At 51.2% G+C, this 21,239-nt stretch overlaps 1 protein-coding gene across 1 annotated transcript; it reads right to left on the bottom strand.

Annotated features, from left to right (window-relative positions):
- Positions 1–1,942: 1,942 nt before the first annotated feature.
- On the bottom strand, positions 1,943–15,632 carry LOC115914428 (uncharacterized protein KIAA1958 homolog). The gene is given in 4 exon segments (XM_030966959.1): positions 1,943–2,835; positions 4,571–5,711; positions 10,778–11,163; positions 15,617–15,632. Coding segments are annotated over 4 exon segments (2,436 nt in total).
- Positions 15,633–21,239: the final 5,607 nt, after the last annotated feature.

The raw sequence follows: 21,239 nt of genomic DNA, 5'->3' as shown, positions 1-21,239 counted from the left end.
CCTCGGTCTTCCAGGCCTGTTCTGTCCGTCTGCTCCGCTGGTTTTGCTTCGGTGTTTCAGAGGAGCCCCGGGATGGGATTGGGGGTTGGGATGCGGGGCTGGGGGAGCACCGGGTTCGCACCGGGCGGGCTTGGGAACACCGGGGGCCGGTGCGAGGAATCGCTGTGCGGGGCGGGGGCGGCACCGGGGGATGGCACCGGGTGGGCTTGAAAGTCCCGTTCGACCCCAAGCGCGGGGTGAGCCCCGTGCCCGTCCGGCCGGCCCCGCTAGGGGGCTCCCGGGCAGCGCCCGCGGCTCCGGTACGGACCCGCCGGGACCCCGGTACCGACGGTACCGACCCCCTCTGCAAACATACGCCTGACCAAGGTCCGGTACGGACCCGCCGGGACCCCGGTACCGACGGTACCGACCCCCTCTGCAAACACTGACCAAGGTCCGGTACGGACCCGCCGGGACCCCGGTACCGACCCCACTCTGCAAGCGCTGATGGGGGTCCGGTACAGATCCACTGAGACCCCGGTACCGACCCCACTCTGCAAGCGCTGACCGGGGTCCATTTTGGACCCACCGGGACCCCGGTACCGACCCTTTCTGCAAGCGCTGATGGGGGTCCGGTACAGATCCACTGAGACCCCGAAATGGGCCCGCCCGGACCCCGGTACTGACCCCCTCCACAAATGCTGATGGGGGTCCGGTACGGACAAGCCGGGACCCCGGTACCGACCCCACTCTGCTGACGGGCGGGTCCTGGTGCGGGCACTGACCGGGATTTCCCCAGTGGAGCCCCAGGGAGGTGCCCAGGTGCTGGGACAGGTCAGAGCAGGCAGACAGTGCAACCCAGCAACGAGGAGGAAGAGCCCAAAGCGGGGTGGTCTGGGGGTCTGGGGGCTGAGGGAAGCGGGGAGCAGAGGTGTGACCATAGCTGGGTCACTCAGAACCAGCAGGACCCTCGGGTCAGCTCTCAGTCTGGTGTCATGGTGATGCCATTGGTGCTCCAAAGCAAAGAGGAGCCAGCAGACACCCTCCAGCACCCGAGGAGTTTGTCTGGTTTTATGTCTCTTCAAACGTCCTGAAGTTACTTCTTGATGTTCAGTTGGTTGGATGGGACCAAGTGGGGCAAAGAGCTTGACCCCCAAGGCTTCGTTTGACACCATGGGAATGGCTCCTAAGGCTCCAAAGGGCCCAAAGCTCTGTGGCACTGGGCTGGGAGCAGGGGAGACTGAGCACAACAGGGAACACAGCAGTGTTCCAGGAAAGCATCACCTGCTCTTCAGACACAGACAGACTGGACTGAATTAAAGGTTCTTTTATTTGGCTCTGCCAACAATGCAACCAAAAACTGACTGAGCTGTTAACAGTGCTGGGGCAGCTGAGCAGAGCTGAGCACACCTCCCAGTGCCTTTGTGGAGCTGTGTTTTGCACTCCAGGGAAACCACTTACCATAAAACCTTTCAACATTGTCAGACACTTTAAATAACTTGTTAAAACAGCCACAACTTCTTCAATCTACGAATCTTTCCCTAAGGGAAATGGCCTGAACCTTGTCAGAAGCATTCCTGCAAGGTTGGGATTGGCAGCGTCATCACTCTCCTGCTGCTCATCCTTCCCCACTGGCTGAACTTGTGGGGTGTCAGCCTCAAAATGTGGGTGCAGCTGACACTCCTGGCCAGGCCCTGCCAGCCCCAAGCCCTCTCTGTGTCAGCAGTGGTGGTTTCTAACAGCATTGACTGTGTGGTAGAACATTAACTCGTTTGGCAAATGTGAAACTGAAGACTCTCATTAACTCACTGAATTATCAATTCCAGTAACAGAAACAACAACAAAGGAACTTCCCTGAAAGCCAAGGCACTGCAGATCTGTAGGTACCTTCAGTGCCAAGGTGAAGGTCAGCAGAAGGATGTCTGTTCTCAACTTACACCAACTATTGCAGTAGGATTGCGTTTCAGAGCAGCCTTGGAGTGGTTGAAGGGGCAAAGCTGAAGGGACGCCCCTATTTCTCACTCCTCCTCACTGTTCCTCTGACTTCCTGCCTAATAACTTTCAAGATATTACGAATTTTGGCTTTTGACAGTGCCTTCCTCATGTACCACACTTTGTCCCAGACAGAGTACAGTGACCTGGGAGCCAGGTAAAGAGGGTGGTTGTCATTCAGCATGTCTGCTGGCCTCCTCCTGGCATACTCCTTGTAACTGGAGACCGGGCAGTTCTCTGGATCCTCAGGCTTGGCAAAGAGCCGTGGGTTTAGCTCCCCTTCATTTCCCTTGGGGCTCAGATCATTCTTCCACTCCAAGTACTCCACCTCTCCTTTGGTCTTCCTCAGCACCACCTGTCCCCAGTACAGCTGGTAGGCATGCTGGTGGGTGTTTGCCCCAAATCCCCTAACGAGGCTGGTGAACACAAGGTGCAACAAGCCCTGAGGGCTTGTCTTGCTTAAAATTCCCTTCTCAAGAAGATTTTCCACATCTTCATCTGTCAGGTTCTCCACAACTTTCCACGCTTCCTCCTTCTTTTGAAACAGAAACCTACATTTTAATTTATAGGCTTCCTGAGAGGCCTTGAACTCTGGCCCTCTCAATATGCTGTACTGGTAGTTGTGGTCCTGGAGGTACCTGCTGATGCTGCACCGGATGATGTTTAAGGAATTGGCAGAAAAATCCCTGCCGTTCTGTTTTTTGACAGAGCTGAAGAAGGACAGCAGGTAATGGTCGAGGTCTGCAGGAGGCAGCGCGTGGATCTTGCGCGTCTCGGAGGGGTGGTGCCCCTTCAGCCACCCTTTGAACACTTTTATGTATCCAGTGGTATTGCTTTTCTTTTTCTCCTGCTTCTTCAGCACATCTAAAAGACAAGACATAGTTTTGTGGACAGGAAGAATCCACAACGATCAGTAAAACACAAGGAGATACAGGATAGTGTCTATCTGCTTTCCAGAAGCCATTCAGAGAGGACAGGACTCTCCCAGATCCCTTCCCCTAGAACTGTGGGTTATATTTGTGTTCTTCAGAAGACAGCACAACCCAGCAGTGCCCAGTTCTCCAGGGAAAGTTGGGTCCCTCTCCCTTGGCAGCTGGCCCTGCCCACTGCCATACAAGAATCCACAAAGATCAGTAAAACATAAAGATAATGTCTATCTGCTTTCTGGAAGCCATTCAGAGAGGACAGGACTCTTCCAAACCCCTTCCCCTAGAACTGTGGGTCATATTTGTGTTCTCCACAAGACAGCACAACCCAGCAGTGCCCAGTTCTCCAGGGAAAGTTGGGTCCCTCTCCCTTGGCAGCTGGCCCTGCTCACTGCCATACAGGGAAATTTCCCTTTCACTATGAAATAAAAGCATGAACCAAAGGTTGGGGTGGATGGTGAGGGAGAGCAAACAGGTGAGTAAAAGTCTACTACGATTTTGTTTAAAGGATTGCCAGGATTGCAGTTGGGCTCTCTCTCAAGTTGCCATGGTAATCCCACATCCACCTAGTTCGATGTAGCATGAGAAATGAATTCTTTGGATTGCTGGAAAGCTCCATCTGCTCGCCTGTGACTCGTCCAGGGCTGAGGATGGGGTGATGGAAAAGGGCTCATGAGCCAACACCTAGAACCCTTTTTGCACCAGATTCTTTTTTACAGGCTTTGTTGTCATCCTGAAAGACTGATGGCTGTCCCACTTTTTTGGGGTTTTGGCCTGTTTTGTACTGGCTGCTCCAGGTGCAGAGAGGAACAGCTCATGAATCAATAATGCTGAGGCCTCCTCTGAGCCATGAGCCAGTTACCTTGGCAGAAACAGCTACTACAGGCATTCCCAGAAGAATTCCCAGTCCCTTCACATGACACATGATGTCAGTTATGAAAATAGTAAAATACTGCTCCCAAGCCCCAGCTGTGGCAGTTTGTGTGGTTATGGCTCCACAAGGAACAACAACCCCTGAGCCTTTTCAGGACCAGCCCTGGTGCTGTAAGCACATCCCAAGCAGACCCCAAATGCTGCCTCAGCACCTCTGCCCTTCACAAGGACATGCCCAGGCCCCTGAGCTGCAGGACAGCACATACAAAAATATTAATTCTTGCAAGGACTAAAGCAATGTGTGGAGTCCTGCATTTCCTACGCAGGACTGACATTCTGCTAGCACTGGCAGGTTTTGCCACTGGCCTTGGTGCAGCCAGAGCTTTGGCCACAATTTGTCTGCATTATTTCTTCTTGTTTCTTTCTCTTGAAACCTGAGTTCCCTGCTCTAGCTCCAGTTTCCCACAGGGACTCTCTCAAGTGCAGCCAAAATACTGTGTAGGGGTACTGGGTAAAATGGAAGACCAAAGTATTCAAACTGGGATGTTGGGACTGGGGCACAGCCAAGAACACCTTTGGGTACCCTAGAGAAGGGCATTCCCCACAAAAGCACCAATTCCTTTAGGCAGGGAGCTTTGTAGTCCCCTAAAGCAGAAACAGGAGTGCCCCAAATCCAAGAGATTTCCTTGGATGCTGCAGTACAGATCTTGGCAGTGATGTGAACTCCTTGGATATTTTGGGAAAGTTATTAATGGAACACCCCCACACCCCTGCAGGCACAGAACTCCACGCTGCCTTACCTCCATTTGAGGCTGCAGGTGGATGTCTCTCTGGACTCTGGAAGGCTGAAGAACAAGGTGTCTGCTCAGATCCTGATGTCTCACTGTCCTTACCCACGTTCTCAGCACCATCCCCACTGGAGCCCACTCCCAGTGCACCACACTCTGGAGGGCTCAGCTGGAGATGTTGCTGAACAGCAGCAGTGGCTTGGAGCTCAAAGAACATCACTGAGGTCTGGGATTCAAGCTGGGCCTTGGCTTCAGTGCTGGGGACAGGAAGGCGTTTGAGACATACCTTTGGCACTGCTGACCCCAGAAGGCTCCTTGCCCTGGAAGTTTCAGCCATGGGCCCTGCAGCAGTGGTAGGAGCCAGCCTCAAGATGTTCCTGCTCAGATCCTCTGAGCTGCTGACAGGAGCCTGCCGAATGGGCAGGCATGTGGGGGCAAAGGCAGTTTTTTGGGGGGCTGTTGGCTGGTGCAATGCCATCTTCTGGCAGCGGTGCATCTGCAACTTCTCAGCAGATGGCTCTGACACATTATCCTGGCTGATTCTTTCTCCTTTGTTGTCTTCATCTGCCTCACACTGCTCCTCATCAGAGATAATGATCTCTGCATCTTCATACCTTTCGGACTTCACATCCTGTTCACCTGTCTGGACTCTACTACCAGACATGGAGAAGTGCTGCTCTGCTGCAGAGAATCTGGGTTTCCTGATATTTTGACTCCCCTTGGGTTCGTTATTCCTTGTGTAGGGGCTGTAAGCCTTCTGCTCAGTGACCCCTTGGGATCTGCCACACGACCCTGTGCTCCCAGAATCTTCTTGGTCCATCTCAAAAGATGATGGGGTCAGCCTGAGCTTCTTTTCCCCAAAGCTGGATTCCCTTGCCAAAGACTCAGAAGACAGGAGCCTCTTTCTCCCTTCTAAAGCCTCAGTCACTTCTTCATCTGTGTTGTGTGACTTCCCACAGTGCCAGTGATAGGCATGTCCAGCTCTGCACATCCACAGCACACTGTTGTCACTGCTCACATGATCTGTGTTCTGCATAAATTCCAGGCCTGGGATCTGGTTGCATATGGTGCCATGAGTGTGTGCCCAGATCACAAGGTTGGAGAGATCTGCTTGAAGGGAACTGGTACTGTTGCACCTTCTGTCAGTGGTGCTCTGTAAAGGTGTTGGAGACAACATGAGAGAGAAGCAGACAAGAGCAGTCCTGGGGCTGTTTCTGTCCCTCCCCAACACTGCAATAATTCTAGATCAGCAATCTCATCTCAGGACTCCTTTTAAAAATCAATTTGTTCTTTCTTTCTTGTCTGTGCTATCATTTATGCCACAACACAACACTCACCATGCTGCTGCTCTCTGTCTCACTGAGCCTTCTCTCAGGTGGGGATCAGTAAGTGATGCTTTGAATGGCCTTTCTCTCTCAGAACCTGAAAGGATCATCACATGTGTGTGCTATATACATGGAGAAGTGTTTATGTATATATATAAAACCCTAACCAGAAGATGCAACTGAATTTCTCCGTGCTCAACCCACTGCAAACCTGTTCCCTCCCTGGGCTGAGCTCCCACTGCACTCCCAGGAACTCTACACACAAAACCTGCCTGGGGTAAATATTTGCAGGATCAGCCTCTGCAACACCAACGGAACGGAAACTAAATATAAACACTGAAAATAGAATTTTACAAACTGAACCCTGCAAGCCATTCCTTCAGCGCTCTGGGGTTGGCAGGCTCTGTGTCTCCAAGTGCTGAACTGCAGAGAGAGAATGGTGAGGCTGCTTCAGCCTGACATCCTCTGACTTTGCAAACAGCAACAAGAGGCAGTTTCCCAACTGAAGGACTTGCACATGCAACTTGTATTTCTATTAGAGACTAAATCTGAAACTCTCCCATCTGTCTGGAAGGCTCCATGCCTGGAAGTCATTCCTGTGTCACAGGGGACATGCAGCACGGCCTCAGCACCACGGCAGCCCAGGAGCCATCGCTGACACCACACGCCCACATCTCAGACCATGATTAATTAAAAGCTTTGCAATCAGTGAGGGGAAAAGAGGCAAGGCTGAAAACACTGGACACGGGAACCTTGTCTAAAGTGGTTCTTTGAGCAGTTTTTTTGAGCAGTTCTGGCTGCACAGAGCTCAGCTCTTGGGGGAACAGGTCCTGGCTGGTGGTCTGTGAGTGTGTGCTGCTGAGAGCACACCTGAGCACACCTGAGCAGGCACAGGAGCTCCAGCCTTGGGCCTCCTACTCTCCCAGAGAGCTGGGCAACATGGGAGAAGCCCATCCCAGCTGTAGGGCTGCTCTGCAATCCATGAACAATCCTTTGTCCACAGGGATGTATCTCAGGAGGCTGGCAGTCAGAGGGTGAAGGGAAGGCTGCCTGAGGTGCAAATCGAGGGTGAAGCCAACAGCAAAAGGGCAGGAAGGGCTGTGAGTGCTGGCACTGTGCCCAGTGCCCTGGGTGCCCAGTGCCCTCAGTGCCCATGCAGCACAGCCCAACACACTGGCTCTCCTGCCCAAAGAGAACAGCTCACACCTCTCACAGGTGCCAGCTGACCACGAACTGCTCCCTTCAGGGTGAGCCTGCAGCACAGCACACAGCTCCTTTCTGCACTTAGGTTCCATCAATCCATATGTTCCTTCCTAATGATAGCACAGATAATTTTAGCCCAAATGCTTGGCTGATGCACGTGCCAGCATGTGGAATGTGCAAAGGCGGGACTGACTGAGAATTTTTTACTGAAATCTGCTGCTGCTTTAACAAAAAATCAGACAATAAAAGCCTTTTTGGAAGCAGCAAATGCAATGTGAGCTCCTGATGTTAATCAAGGCCTTGTATGGGATCAGCTGTTCCTGTGAGCTCACTCCTGATGAACCCCAGCAAACAGGGCAGGGAGTCACCTCCAGTGGCCGTTTCAGCAGCCCTGACCCCTCACAGGCTCTGCCCAAGCTTCTCCCCAGAGGTGTTTGACCTCCTCAGGCCAGAGGAGCTCACAGCCTGCTCCCACTGAGCCCCTACAAGCTGAACTTGGGGCAGAACCATTTTCCCTCCCGAAGTAAAAGACAGTTTTATCTTCAAGTTCAGCCTGTGCAATTCCCTGAAAGGGCTGAGCCATTCAGACAGACTCAAAGGAACTTCCATGCCAACAATCTGGTGCCTTCAGTGTGTGGGAAAAGGTAACAGGAACGGGAAGCTCCCAATGGTCACAGGGCCACAAAATCACTGACTTGGCAGATGAACATCTTGATCTCTATCACAGGCCTCTGCAAATGGAATGCTTTTATCTTCCCTTATCTCCAGGCACACGTCTTCCTCTTCCTGATCTCTTTGAAAGAAAAAAGCCTTTTTTTTTTTCTTCTTTTGCTGTTTAGTTCCCAGCACAGGCTCTGGTGCTCAGCTACAGACCCCTCAGGCTCCTGTGACCCTCAGATTTCCAGCAGCTGAGATCCCCTCAAAGGAATGGCAAGTGGAATCAGTCTGGATTCACAGCTGAGTGAGAAAAATGACCACTGTCCTTCCCCCAAAGGCTGAACTGGCTTCCCTTTGAATAATAAAAATCCACCTTGATCTTTGCCAGTTTTTACCTGCTTCCAGCAACCCTGGGGAAGGGTCTGGGTTTAGAGTTTGGGATTTTTTGCTTGTTTTGGAGCCTTGTGCCTGATTCAGTGGCTGTGTGGCTGGGAGTGATGTTGTGGGTTAATCCTCTTTCCAGGAGAGGCTCCCATCTGATAATGGACACTGTGTACGGGACCCACACCTTTCTGCAGGAAAACAGGACATTCCAGAGCTGTACAGTAAAGGATTTTTATTTTTTTTTTTTTTACCCACAGGGAATTCAGTCTGCTGCTAAAACCTACAGTTAGGTAAATTCAGGCTCACTCATGGAAAAAATAAAGTTGAAGGGTTTTTTGGTTTTTGTTTGTTTGTTTGTTTGGGGGGTTGGGGTTGGTTTTTTTGTTGTTGTTGGTTTTGGGGAGTTTTTTTGGTTAGTGGTTGGTTTTTTTTTTTGGTTGGGTTTTTTTGGCTTTTTTTTGTTTGGTTTTTTTTTGTTTTTGGGGTTTTTTTGTTTGGTTTTTTTTTTTTTTTTTTTTTTTTTTTTTTTTTTTTTTTTTTGTGGTGGTCTTGTTTTTTCTTTTTTTAATCTACAAGGTTTGGCTTTCTCAGGCCCTGAGAAAGCCAAAACTCTGCACAGCTTTCCAGGCCTCAGTGCTGTGGGTACTGATTTTACCTCTGTATTCCAGAAAATGTGGCCAGGTAATTTCACAAGAGTCTCCAGCACTTCAGGAGAGACTGAACTTTGGGCTGACTGAAACACGGAAATGTTTTTTTTTTTGTTTTGTTTTAAGATTTTATGTGTGTCCTTTGAGTCCTTGGTTTGGGGGGAGGGGGGAAAGCAAACTCAACACTTTCTGAGATTTATCCTCCTGTAAGGTCTGTCAGACCCAGAGTGACCTGAGATTGTCTGGAATCCACTGGGATTCCAGTGGGGATCTTCCTGTCTCCCCCTCCCAGGTGTGCTGAAGGCCTGAACCCATAAAACAGACACAGCCTTGTGCAAACAGGAGCACTACATAAAGACACTAATTTGGAGGCACTAAAAGCCCTTTGCCCCCTGTGTCCTTGTCCCATTGCCCTGTGACAGCCCTGCCTGGTGCCTCTCAGGGGCTCCAGTGTCTGTTTTGCAGATTAGAACCCGGGACATGCACACAGAGAACTGGAGAGCTCTGACTTCCCTGCTCCAGATAAGACAGTGCAGGAAACTGCAACAATCCTGCCAGGAAAACAACAGGATACAGAACAGCAGAGCTTAAACTTGACTCCTGCCCCCTTGGGAAACCCTCCCTGGAGGTGAGGGGAGCTGGGACAGCCCCCAAACACACGGGTGGGGCATTGCCAGAGCACGGAGGCACTGCTGGGGCTGTGTCAGGGCAGGAAGGGCTGAAGCTGCACTCAAACACATCTGGCTGCAGCACAGGAGCTGAGTGGAGCAGCTGCAGCTCATGGCTGCCAGAAATCATGGAGCTTGTCCCACCCTCCTCAGCAGGAGCCCGGGGGATGGATCCATCATTTCCTAACACATGATTTTTCCTGTTCTCTGGTTGTTTGTTTGCCTCTTCATCTGCCCTGTACAAGAATCTTCTGAGCACCTCTTCAGCTCTTTTCCTGCTTGCCTACATCCTTCCAGCAGCCCCCTCCTGCCCTGCTTGCAGAAATACAATTCCCAGGATACATCCTGTACTTGCTCCAGGGCACCGTGCCTCCATTTTGAGAGAGGCTCCCAGAAAATCCCACCCGGACTTGTCTGGAGGGCAGGATCTGACTGCAGGCACCAAGAGGGAGACAAACCCTGCTGGCAAACACTGCCCTCCAGCACCACATTCCTTAAACAAGAATTTTTTTGTTCGAAGACTCAGACATCACTTTTTCCCCGAGTTCTAATTATCTCTGCTCTTGAGGGGCTGAGTTCCAGAGCCACTGGCCTGGGATGCAACTGTGAGCACTAAATCAAGGCCTCTGAAAAATCCAAATAAATCCAAAAATCGAATAAAAGCCACAGGCAGCTGGCACAGCACTGCCTGGGCCACCAAACAGGGATCAGCCACCAAACCAGCCTGAGTGAAGGAAAAAAAATTCACTGGAAACCATGAACTTCTATTAATAGGAGCTCACGTTGTATTTCCCAGGAGGAAGTTGGAAAGCTGAAATCAGCAATGGCCAAATCTGTGACCTGGGCAGGAAATGCTGCAGTGTCACTGTCACAGTGTCAAGGTGGAGTCTGGGGGCACCTCACACCTGTGCCAGTGCCCTGGGGGTGTCACGCTGATTTTATAAGATTTTCTAAGCCTTCTGATGTTGACATTCTTGTAACTTTCTCACACACTTTCTGTAAATAACTTATTGTTCTTTTATGGAGGAGAAATCTGATGGACTGTTGGTTTGTCCAGTGTCACTGGAGAGGTGGCACTGTCACCTTCCAATCCACTGTCACTTTTGGAAAACTGTAAATATTGGAGTCAGAAAATAAACTTCCTTTTCTTCACCTTGAGAGCAGCGCTGTGTTGTTTCTGCTCTCGGGGTTTGTCGCCAAGCACCGGGCACCGGCTGGCTCCGGTACCCCCCTTTGCTCCTCCCGGTTCTGCCGCGTTGGAGCGCGCCGGGCTCGCCAATCATCCGGGAACGGAACGTGGAAAGGGAATCCTTTTGTTCCGGAGCCGTCCGGTACCGGCAGGGGGAGCTCGGCCCCGGTACCGGCGGAGGCTCGGTACCGGCAGGGGGAGCTCGGTCCCGGTACCGGCAGGAGGGCGCTCGGTACCGATACTGGCAGGGGGAGCTCGGCCGGTACCGGCAGGGGGAGCTCGGCTCTGGTACTGGCGGAGGACGCTCGGTCCCGGTACCGGCAGGAGGAGCTCGGCTCGGTCCCGGTACCGGCAGGGGGAGCCCGGCTCCGGTACCGGCAGGGGGCGCTCAGCCCCCGGCGCTCGCCCCGGTCCCGCGGCTCCTCCCGGGAACGGCAGCACCGGTGCGGCAGGGCCGGGAGAAGCGAGTTCCCGGGCCGGGCTCGGTCCGTGCTGCTCCACCGGGACCAAAAGCCAAAGCGAAGAGCCGGGGCTGACAGGGGAGGGCGCAAATCCTGTTTTGTTTAATTCTCGGGAAGTTTATTGCGGTTTTTTACCTTTCTGAGCAGCCTTTTAAAGTTTAACTAAAATCATCGTGTGACATGAGGTGTTTCGTCAACCATCTGCTAAACTGAACTGAACCAATCCAATCCAACCCAAACCCACACAGCACTGCTGGGAACAGGACACAGCAGCCAGAGTTTCACCCCAGTTTTGGGACTGGCACCAGACCCTGTCCCCTGCTGTCCCACCTGCCCACAGAGCAGAGCTCACGTTCCCCCAGCACGCTCTGGCTGGATTGTGGCAGCAATTTGTTATTAAATAGTATTTGTGGTCAATCTGTGACTTGTAATTATATGTAATTGTTCACAATGGGACATGGTAACCTACTTCTTTTGCAATACAAATCATCTTTAGTGACTGACACCTCAGCTCCTTCCTAGCCCTGTCTAAAGCCTCTGAAATTGAGGTGACTCAGCCTGGGGTGCAGGACTCATCTCACCAGCACCAGGCAAACGCTCACGTTCACTTCTGCACCCCAGGTGTTTCCAGAGGTTTGCTGGGGTGTGATGGGAAATGGCTCCTGGAGGCAGGAAAAAACACTGCTGGTATCTGTGCTGGTAACAAAGTACCGTGCAGGGGAGGGGAAGCTCCCTGGCTGTGGGATGGCTCCTTCCAGTCCCTGCTGATCTCTGGCATGGGGAGCACAAAAGGAGCCCCAAGTTCAACATCCTTCCCTGAGCAGCACCCCAGGGTTTTGGCCACAGGCTCCCTGGTGATGCCATCTGTGAGACTTAGAGGCTCCCACCTTTAAAGCCTTGCCTCCTGCTCAGTTTTCTACTCTGTCCTTGTTTTGCTGTGCCCCTGTCTCCCTTACCTGCTCCAAGGTCAGGCAGGCAGCCTCCCACAGAGCAGAGCACTGCCCAAGGACAGGATCTCATACAGGGCACAGGGCAGCCTAGGAGAGAGGGGAGACAGGTGTTTGTTAGGAAAGGGAACTCAGAGCAACCTGCCAGTCCCTGGGGTGGGATGGAAACCGTGAGCAAAGCTCTCTGCCCTGAGAGCCCTGGGCTTTGTTGGGCTCTGAGTGGTCACCAGGACCAGCAGGATCTGGAGATTGCTGTCCCCCACTCCCTGAGAGCCTTAGACATAAAAACCCCACAGCTGGATGATCCTTTGGACAAGAAACACACATTTGGCCTTGGATCTAGGAGAGCTGCAGCTGTAACACCCTGCCCAGAGCATGAGGAGGAGCAAACCAAGCAACTGCACTCAACAGATTCCAGAGCAACCAGAGCCAATGGGTGGTTTGGATCTGGAGTTCTCTGAAATCAGCTGAAAGTGTCCCCGAGGGAAGGATTCTGAGAACTGACTTCCACCTGCTGCAGAAGGAACTTGTCATCTTGCACTATGGAACAAAGTATTTTCTCAATAAATATTGTCATGTATTTTTTGAGTAAGAAAATGTAGCTGAACTGCCCCTCTGGAGGGAACTTAGCTCCACAGGGAGCATGAGTGAGCTCATGGAAATGCTCCTCTGGCTGAGGGTGCAGGCAGTACCTGCAAAGGAGGGAGCCAGGAGTGACACATCCCCAACTCCCAGACCTGCTGCCAGGCACTGGGAGTCTCTTTTGGGCCATGGTGATGCTGGTTTTACCCAAAACCAGGAATTCAGTGCTGTGGTGCACACAGAACTGATGGTTCTGCCCACAAGGAGCCCCTGTGCCTGTGTTTTGGGGATGCTGGGGCCCCATGAGACATCCCTTGCATGGGCTGCTGTCATTGTCACTGCCCTGGTATCAGAGAGCTCACCAATTAAATATTAAAACTTCTAAAGGATATTGTGTTTCTTTTGTTCCTTTGGCATGGCCAGTGTTCTCAGTTCTCCCTGACTTCACATGCTGCATCTTCCTGCCTTCATGTTCTTTTAATGCTTAATTTCATACTCCAGAGGGCTTCCTTCACCTCCTGTCTGTCACAGGGAGCACCTGCTGTACAATGCAGACCAGGAGACAGCGTTTAGGGAGCAGGCTGCTCACCCAGATCCCAGCCCACAATCAAACCCCCAATTCCATGGTTCTGCACAGAGGCTGTTGTGTCCCTTCATACACTCCCACCCACTTTGATCCAGAGCGCTTTGGCTTTGAGTCTGGAATCAGAATGTGAGATTCCTACACACTTTCACCATCTGAAGCATGAGCAAACCTTCACACCACAAAAGCAAAAGCCCCTTAGCCATAGAGCAAGGCTTCCCTGAGCTATTCCACTGCACAACATCCTTTGGGAACATATGGGCCAGCAACCACGAGATGCCCACAGCATAACTACAGCACTGACAAACCAACTGAGCCTCAGCAGCTGCCTCTGGGAAGGTTTCATTCATCCCCAGCACTGCCTTTTAAACTTAAGTGCCACTGGAACAAACACATCTTTGATCCAAGTAAGAAATAATTTGAAGCTTTGTGTTTAATAGAGCTGCAGCCCTGGGGAAATGATGTCGATCTTGGCTGGGATGACAATGGGGCTCATGGCAGGCACAGAGCATGGCTGTCCCCATCCTCTCTGGGCACAGAGTGTGGCTGTCCCCATCCTCTCTGAGCCAGCTGTGTTTGGACATCTCTGTTCTTGACTCAGTGTGGAAATAAGCTGCACAGCCAAGGCTCCCGATTTGCCATGTGTGACACCAAAACACAGATTTGGGGAAGGGGGGAGCAGGATTTGGGCAATCCCTCCTGCCCTCTTGTTCCTTCTGCCTTTGGAGTCTCTCGTGTCTCCCTCAACTCCAGGGGAACCACAGCAGAGATTAAGGGCTGCAAACACAAGTGTGGAGGAGCACATGGGCAGTACTGGGCTGTACACACCTGTGTGATCCATGTGCCTGAGGTAGGGGCACACACACCTGTGTGATCTGTGTGCCCTGGGGACACACACACCTCCCTTTATACTGTGAACACCTCTTCAAATGTTCAAATGTTGCAATTTCTACCTGTAAAATCCCGTGTTCAGAGCAGGGAGCAAGCAGCAGGCAGGCTCCACACCCCAGGGAGCATCCCTGGCTGCTCTGCAGGTGCCTCTCTGTCAGGGCCCTTTTTCATTTAAATGACCTGTGCTCAGACTGGGACATTCTCCTGTCTGGAATCATCTGGCATCTGTGCTGTATCCATTTGAATGGCAGATGCAACAGGAGACACCTGTGGACAGAGGGGCAGAGCTAAGGTTTCAGGAACAATCACAGGTGAGGGATGGAGACGCTGCAGCAATAATGCATGAGCCGCACCTGCCTCCCCTCAGCCCTGCAGCACTGCTCCACTTCCCTCTGAGCTCCACCCGCACTGCTGGGAGAACCAGTACAGCACTGGTAAACTGGGAACACCAGGTTATGGTGTGCTGGGAGAGTAGCAGAGCTGAGGGGTTGAGTACTCTCAAAGTCCTGCAGAGCCCCCCAGGTTCCAACTCTGGAAATTGTTGCTGAGCCCCCTCGAGAGGCTGATCAGGAAATTGGTGTTACCCTTAAGAGGGTCACAAAATCAAATCGTTGTAAAGAAGGGAAGGAGCTTCTCAGGCCATTGCTGGGCACAGGGAAGCAACAGGATGGCACTTATCTGTTCCTGCAAACAAAGCCCTGACTTAAGAAGAAGGAAATGCAGAGGTGGAGCCATGGACAGACCAGCATTTACTTCCCTGCCCTGGGATAGAGGGAGATGTGCTTGGAAGAAGGGTTGTTTGTATAAATAAATGTTCATTCTTGGCAGTGGAATGCAAACTATGCTGAGGGGCTGGAACCAGGCACTCGGAAAAGCTGAGGCCAGAGCAAGGGAGAGACGGAGTGAGGCTGCAGGGAGGAAATTCACATTCATTTTTAGCAACTTGGAGAGGCTCTCAAGCCTGTTTGACATTTTTAATTATGCTGATGCAGAGCCTATTTCAAGGACAAAAAAAAGTCAGGATTGCAGGTTAAACAATTAGGAAATTTCACACCAGACAGTGAGGAGCAGTGCTGCCTGGGGGTCTGGAGAGACTCTCTGAAACACGGGATCATCTTTCAGCCCTTCTAGACAGACGGAATTTGAATGTCTTGCAGAATCCTCGCCCAGGTCAGGAACTCAGAGCATGGCCCTGTAAAGGTTTCCTGATGGTATTTTCTGACAGCACACAGGAGGCAGGAAAGATGAGCCTGAGCCGCTGCTTTCTTTGTCCAGGCATTCCTGCAAGGTTTCTGGAAGGGCAGAAAATCATCCTGCAATGTGGCATCAACTGTGTCAGAATCTGAAACTTTACAGTGGGAAACGCTGCAATTTCTGGGGCAGAGTGAGCTCAGCTCGATGGTTTCACATCACCAAGTCAGGGCTTGTCCGCTTTCCATGCTCAGAAAATGACCTTTTGTCATGCAACCATCCTGACCTCAGGGTCTCAGTTTCCCTGTGTATCGTGGAAAAGAGATTTACCTGCTTGCTCACTCATTGTCCTCTCTGAAAAATGTGTAAGGACCCATTCCTACATTTCAGTTTGGGTGTCAGGGGCCACAGCTGTGGCACTGAAGGGTAGGAGTTGCCTCTTTTGCTGAGCAGAGATGTCAGTTCCCCTTCTCTGAGTCCTGGCACTGTACTGGGGACAGAGGAATGGAATTGGAACCTTTGCCTTCTCCTTGAGATAATGGAAAGTCACGGGGAGGTATCCAGCTTTGGGCATGAATAAATCATTACAGGTATGAATTATTCAGGGCTCAGCCCTCCACATGTGCTCCATTCAGACTCCAGGGCAGCATCCCTGCTGTGTGGGGGTTTCTTCCCCAACATTCCAGGTCTAAGGCAAGCTGATGAGTCCAAGTTTTCCAATAAGATTTAAAGAATAATTAAAAATCCAGTAGTAAAAAGCTGCTCAAAAGCACTGTGACACCTCAGGCTGGCATTCCAATGGGCAGGCAATGTCTGAGCTCCAAGAGCTGTGCACAGGTTAGTTACAGGATGGGATGGGAATAAGAAGCAGCTCAGGAAACTGGGAGCACAGGTTGGAGGGAAGAACTGGAATGATGGGCACAGAATCAATACAGGAACCAACCCAGCCTTCTGAGTTTGTATCTAACACACACACATGTTTTATCTGCATTTCTCAAATGACAATAAGCAACCTTGGTAGCACTTAGAGGATAAATCAAAATTTCTGGCTTTGATCTGTGAGATCAAGGGCTTTGCCTTGTGGTGCTTTTTTAAAATCTTGTTTGTTATGAGCTGAAATGGGTTGAATGAAGAGAAAATCTGGTTTGCAGTAACTGGAAGGATGGCACTGTTAGAGTGATGAATTTAATGTCAGAGTCCAAATCATGGACCCTGGGGCCCAGGAGAGCAGGGCAGCCATGAGCCCAGGTGCTGCCAGGTGATTTCTGGGGAAGAGAAGGGGTTATAATCAGACCATAGATTAATCAAACCACAGATTCATCAAACCATAGCCTAATCTTCAGCAGTCCAACCCCAAATAGGAGGGGAAAAAAGTGCTGTGTTGAACAGCCAGGAAATGGCTGCTCTGTCCTGCACAGGAAATGAGTCAGCCCAGAGCATCGGGAGGAGCCGTGGGGACAGGGAAGTGCTGAAATAACATGGAGAAATACAGAAAAGTCTCTTGTGTCGTGGATTAAAAAGAAGGAAAGATGTAAAATGTGAGCTCTTGTGATTCTGCTTCAAATCTGAAGTTCATGTAGGTGCTTGCAGCATGAAATACCCACAGTTGTAGAAGGGGCATTCAGGGTGTGCAATGGTAACACAAACCATGCTCAGGTGCAGCTCTCCTGCCTTGCAGAATGTTTCTCACCTGCTCAGCTCTGGCCCTGCACAGGAGGCCTCATGTTGCTGTGGTGGCAGAGCTGTCACAGACACCCTGCTCAGGGAGCCCATACACAGGTTAGGAATCACAGAATCACACTCCTTGTGCAGGCCCTTGTAAAAAAATCACTCTCCAAAAACACTTTTTATTACTGACAGCACATGAAGCTCGATTCCAAACCCATTTATTTACCAGCTACCAGTCAGAGCACTCTTTGAAGTACTCCACGCTGCCAAACTCTCGTGGATCAATGGAAGAAACACTCCCCTCATTCAGGTTGTGTCTTGCTCAGAAAGCCACGTGTGTGCAGGTACGAGCTGCACCTCTCCCAGATGCTGGAACTAACACAACAGAGACCAGGAGACAGATTTCCAGCTCTCCCACCCCTCCTCCTGCAAGCACCCCAGCTGCAGAGGGACTTTGGGTCCCTCTCCTGGTCCCTTCTCTCAGGCTTGAGGAGGGGAGGCTGTGGTGGTTTCTGCTGGACTGACAAACCCTGCAGGGATTGCGCTCCTGCTCGGATTCCTCTCCTGCTCCGCCCTGCCCTGCACTAACCATTCCCAGAGCGGTGATGTGGCATCATGAACGATGCACTGAAGAATGTTCTGGCACCATGAGATGCTGCTGAAGCTGCCAATACACTTTGAAATAAAACCGCCGTGTTCACTGAGAGGGGTTGAAAATAAATAAAAGCCACAGAGGGAAGCAGAAGGATTGGAGACACCCCCTGCTCCCTGTTTTTTTTTGGGATTCAGCGGTAGCACAATTATCTGTGAGACTTCCCTGGTTTAGGGCCTTGCTGGGAATAATGAGGCAGGAGAGGAACTTCCAGGAAAACAACTGACTGGCAGCAGTATCCAGTGTGCCCTGGGGTTTGGGTTCATGAACTGCACCCCTGTTTAGGAGGGTTCTGGTTTTCAAACCCTGGCAGCAGTATCCAGTGTGCCCCGAGGTTTGGGGTACATGAACTGGACCCCTCTTTAAGAGGATTCTGGTTTTCAAACCTGGTAGCAGTATCCAGGGTGCCCCAGGGTTTGGGTTCACGAAATGAACCCCAGTTTAGGAGAGTTCTGGTTTTCAAACCCTGGCAGAAGTATCCAGTGTGCCCTGGGGTTTGGGTTCATGAACTGGACCCCTTTTTAGGAAGGTTCTGGTTTTCAAACCTGGCAGCAGTATCCAGTGTGCCCCAGGGTTTGGGGTTCATGAACTGCACCCCCCTTTAGGAAGGTTCTGGTTTTCAAACCTGGCAGAGTTATCCAGTGTGCCCTGCGGTTTGGGTTCATGAACTGGACCCCTTTTTAGGAAGGTTCTGGTTTTCAAACTACTGATAGAAGTATCCAGTGTGCCCTGGGGTTTGGGGGTTCATGAACTGCACCCCTTTTTAGGAAGGTTCTGGTTTTCAAACTACTGATAGAAGTATCCAGTGTGCCCTGGGGTTTGGGGGTTCATGAACTGCACCCCTGTTTAGGAGGATTCTGGTTTTCAAACCTGGCAGAAGTATCCAGCGTGCCCTGGAGCTTGGGTTCATGAACTGCACCCCTTTTTAGGAGGATTCTGGTTTTCAAACTACTGATAGAAGTATCCAGTGTGCCCCAGGGTTTGGGGTTCATCAACTGCACTCCCCTTTAGGAGGGCTCTGGTTTTCAAACCTGGTAGCAATATCCAGTGTGCCCCAGGGTTTGGGTTCATGAACTGCACCCCCGTTCAGGAGGGTTCTGGTTTTCAAACCACTAGCAGAAACGTTGGGTGGAAGAGGAAGGAGAAGGGGAAGGGTTTTGCCAGTTTGTGAAGGACATGGTTGCAAAGAGAAGCGTCCATGACCCCACACGGGCTGGGGAGCTGTGTAACAATACAAAAGGAACAGGCAGGAAAGGGTCCAGATTGTTTCAGAGTTTTTCTTCCCTGCTGGTGAATTAAATGCCAAGAGATAACACATGCAGGAAGGGCTCAAAAAGGGAATAAGCTGGGTGTGCCCCAGAGCCCTTCCCGGCCAGAGGAACCAGAGCCAGAACCAGGGTGGGATGTGGGACTCTGCTGTAGGATCATACAAAAGAAGCTGATTCATTTTTTTTCCCTTTGCCCTCCTATTTTTTTTTATACGGTCATTTTCATCTGGGTTTGTTTTTCAAAACAAACACAAGGACACACAGGGGCTGGTCCTGCTCCCTGCTGTGTTTTCATATCAAGTGTAATCTTGTTCTTAAAAGCGTTTTCCCCTTTGGCATAGAGAAAACCACAACAGTGGTCACTAGTCACTTGTAGTCCCACAGTACCTGAGCAGATGCTGTCTAAAAAATTCTCTTCCTATTGCAGGAAAACGGCTGATAAAACATTGCACAATCATCATTTCTGCAAGGACTGTGGAAAATCAGGGGGAGCTTGCACAAACCTTAAAGAGCCTTTCAAGTCAGAACAAACCTGCAGAGGGAAGGCCTTTGGAAAATCAGGAATCCTGTGGTGGAATTTACCTGTTTACTCCACCAAAGATACCTGACAAGCACCTGGAATACCTGCACATGCCATAAACTCATCTCAGCAGCTAAATCAGACCCTGGCCTGTGATCAGTGATGAGTGTTAATGAATGTTTTCAGTCTTTATGGGGGGTTCAGGGTATAGAAATACCCCACGTTGAAGAAAAAAAAAGGATTCTATCTCCACAGCATCCTCTACCACCAAGATTCCTTACTTATGGAAGAAACACCTCCATGGGAAATACACCTTAAACCAGGCACAGTCCAAGGGAGCTTGTGTTGGCAGCTAAATTCCTCCTCTCTTTGATCACATCACTTTATCTCTCTGGCTCTCAGCTACAGTGGATCTATAATCTCGTCATTTTCCCATTCTTTGCCCCATCGAAGTTGTAAATCTCTTATCTGAGGCAGCAGCTGAGCCTTTCATATGCAGGAGCCAGTGGTTTCAGATGGGTTTAGCTGCCTCCAGCAATAGGTCAGAACACATTTCTCCTCGGTTTTAAACTCCACAGGGGCCAAACTGGAAGCCCAGTAACCCAAAGATTCAGGAATCAGAGTTCCCAGCTTCTGGAAAGATCCAAGGCCAAGGGAAGCTCCTGCATTCCACAGAGGGTGATGAGAGTGAAGCAGGCAGGAGATGCCTGATCCTGGCCCCTGAAAACCCCTGAGCACTGCCCTAGTGAGAAATGAGGGCTCTGGCCAGAGAACCTGGCACAGCAACACGTGTTTGGGAGAAAACAGACCACTTCACTTCTAAATTTTTCTCTTCCCTACTCACGTGTCAAGTGTGTGCTTGAGAGAGACGCGAGAAGGCAAAATGCATGTCTGTACCTGCCTGACACAAAGCAGAAACACTGCCCAGGGATTCCATTTGCACTCTTGTTCTTAAAATCATTTTCTGAGCCCTCGCATACACAGCCGTGTCATAGCCCAGGTGTTGGTGTTCTACAGGTTATCACTGGCAAAACTACCAAATATATTCACAGAAAAGCCCTGGGTAGGAAGGCTGGCAGGACAGAGGAGCCCGGCTGAGGGCAGAACTAGAAATTAGCTATAAACGGACCAATTAATCCCCGTGGGGTATGGCAAATATGGCTCAGAGAATGAGGAACTGCCTCTGGAATTCCCAGGGAGCAAATACTGCATTTAAACAGTGTTTAATCCATGGAGCAGCGCTGGGGAGGATCCGAGAGTGCCTGGTCACCCTGCAGGAGCCACAGAAGGATCTCACACAAAGCCACAAGTGGCCCAGCACTCGTAAAACAAATCTTCCAGAGGCTTGACAAGCCCCAAATCCCTGGAATACACACGAATCCCTGCACAAGTGAGGCCTCCAGGCAACGACCGACATTAAGAGTGAGACAGGGCGATCTAATTCTGCACTGAACTGCCCCTGATGGGCCACAGAGCTGGGCTGGGCACCAAAATCTCACAACGGTACCTGAGCCCCAGACCGGCAGGTACGTTTAGCGTCTTACCTCACAAGCTCTCTCTCTCTCTCACCCTCTGGTAATCTTTATCCTTAAGACATTAACTGCGATCACACACACTCCTGTACTTTAAGCCAGCCCCTGGGCCCTGCGCGACCCCCGAGGGGCACAGGGCGGGCGGGCGCCCCTCACCCGCGATGGCGGCGGCGCGTGGCTTCCCTGCCCGCCCCCAACATGGCGGCGGCCCCGGGCCTCGCAACGTGCACGAGGGGGACCCGATTGCCCGTACCCAAGATGGCGCCCACCGCCGTACCTCCCGTGCCCTGCCCCCAATCAAGATGGCGGCTCC

The sequence above is a fragment of the Camarhynchus parvulus genome, chromosome 28 (assembly GCF_901933205.1).
Source record: "Camarhynchus parvulus chromosome 28, STF_HiC, whole genome shotgun sequence".
In the NCBI taxonomy this organism is placed as follows: domain Eukaryota; kingdom Metazoa; phylum Chordata; class Aves; order Passeriformes; family Thraupidae; genus Camarhynchus; species Camarhynchus parvulus.
Note: the sequence above shows the minus strand (reverse complement) of the source record. Positions and strands in the feature narration are given on the sequence as shown.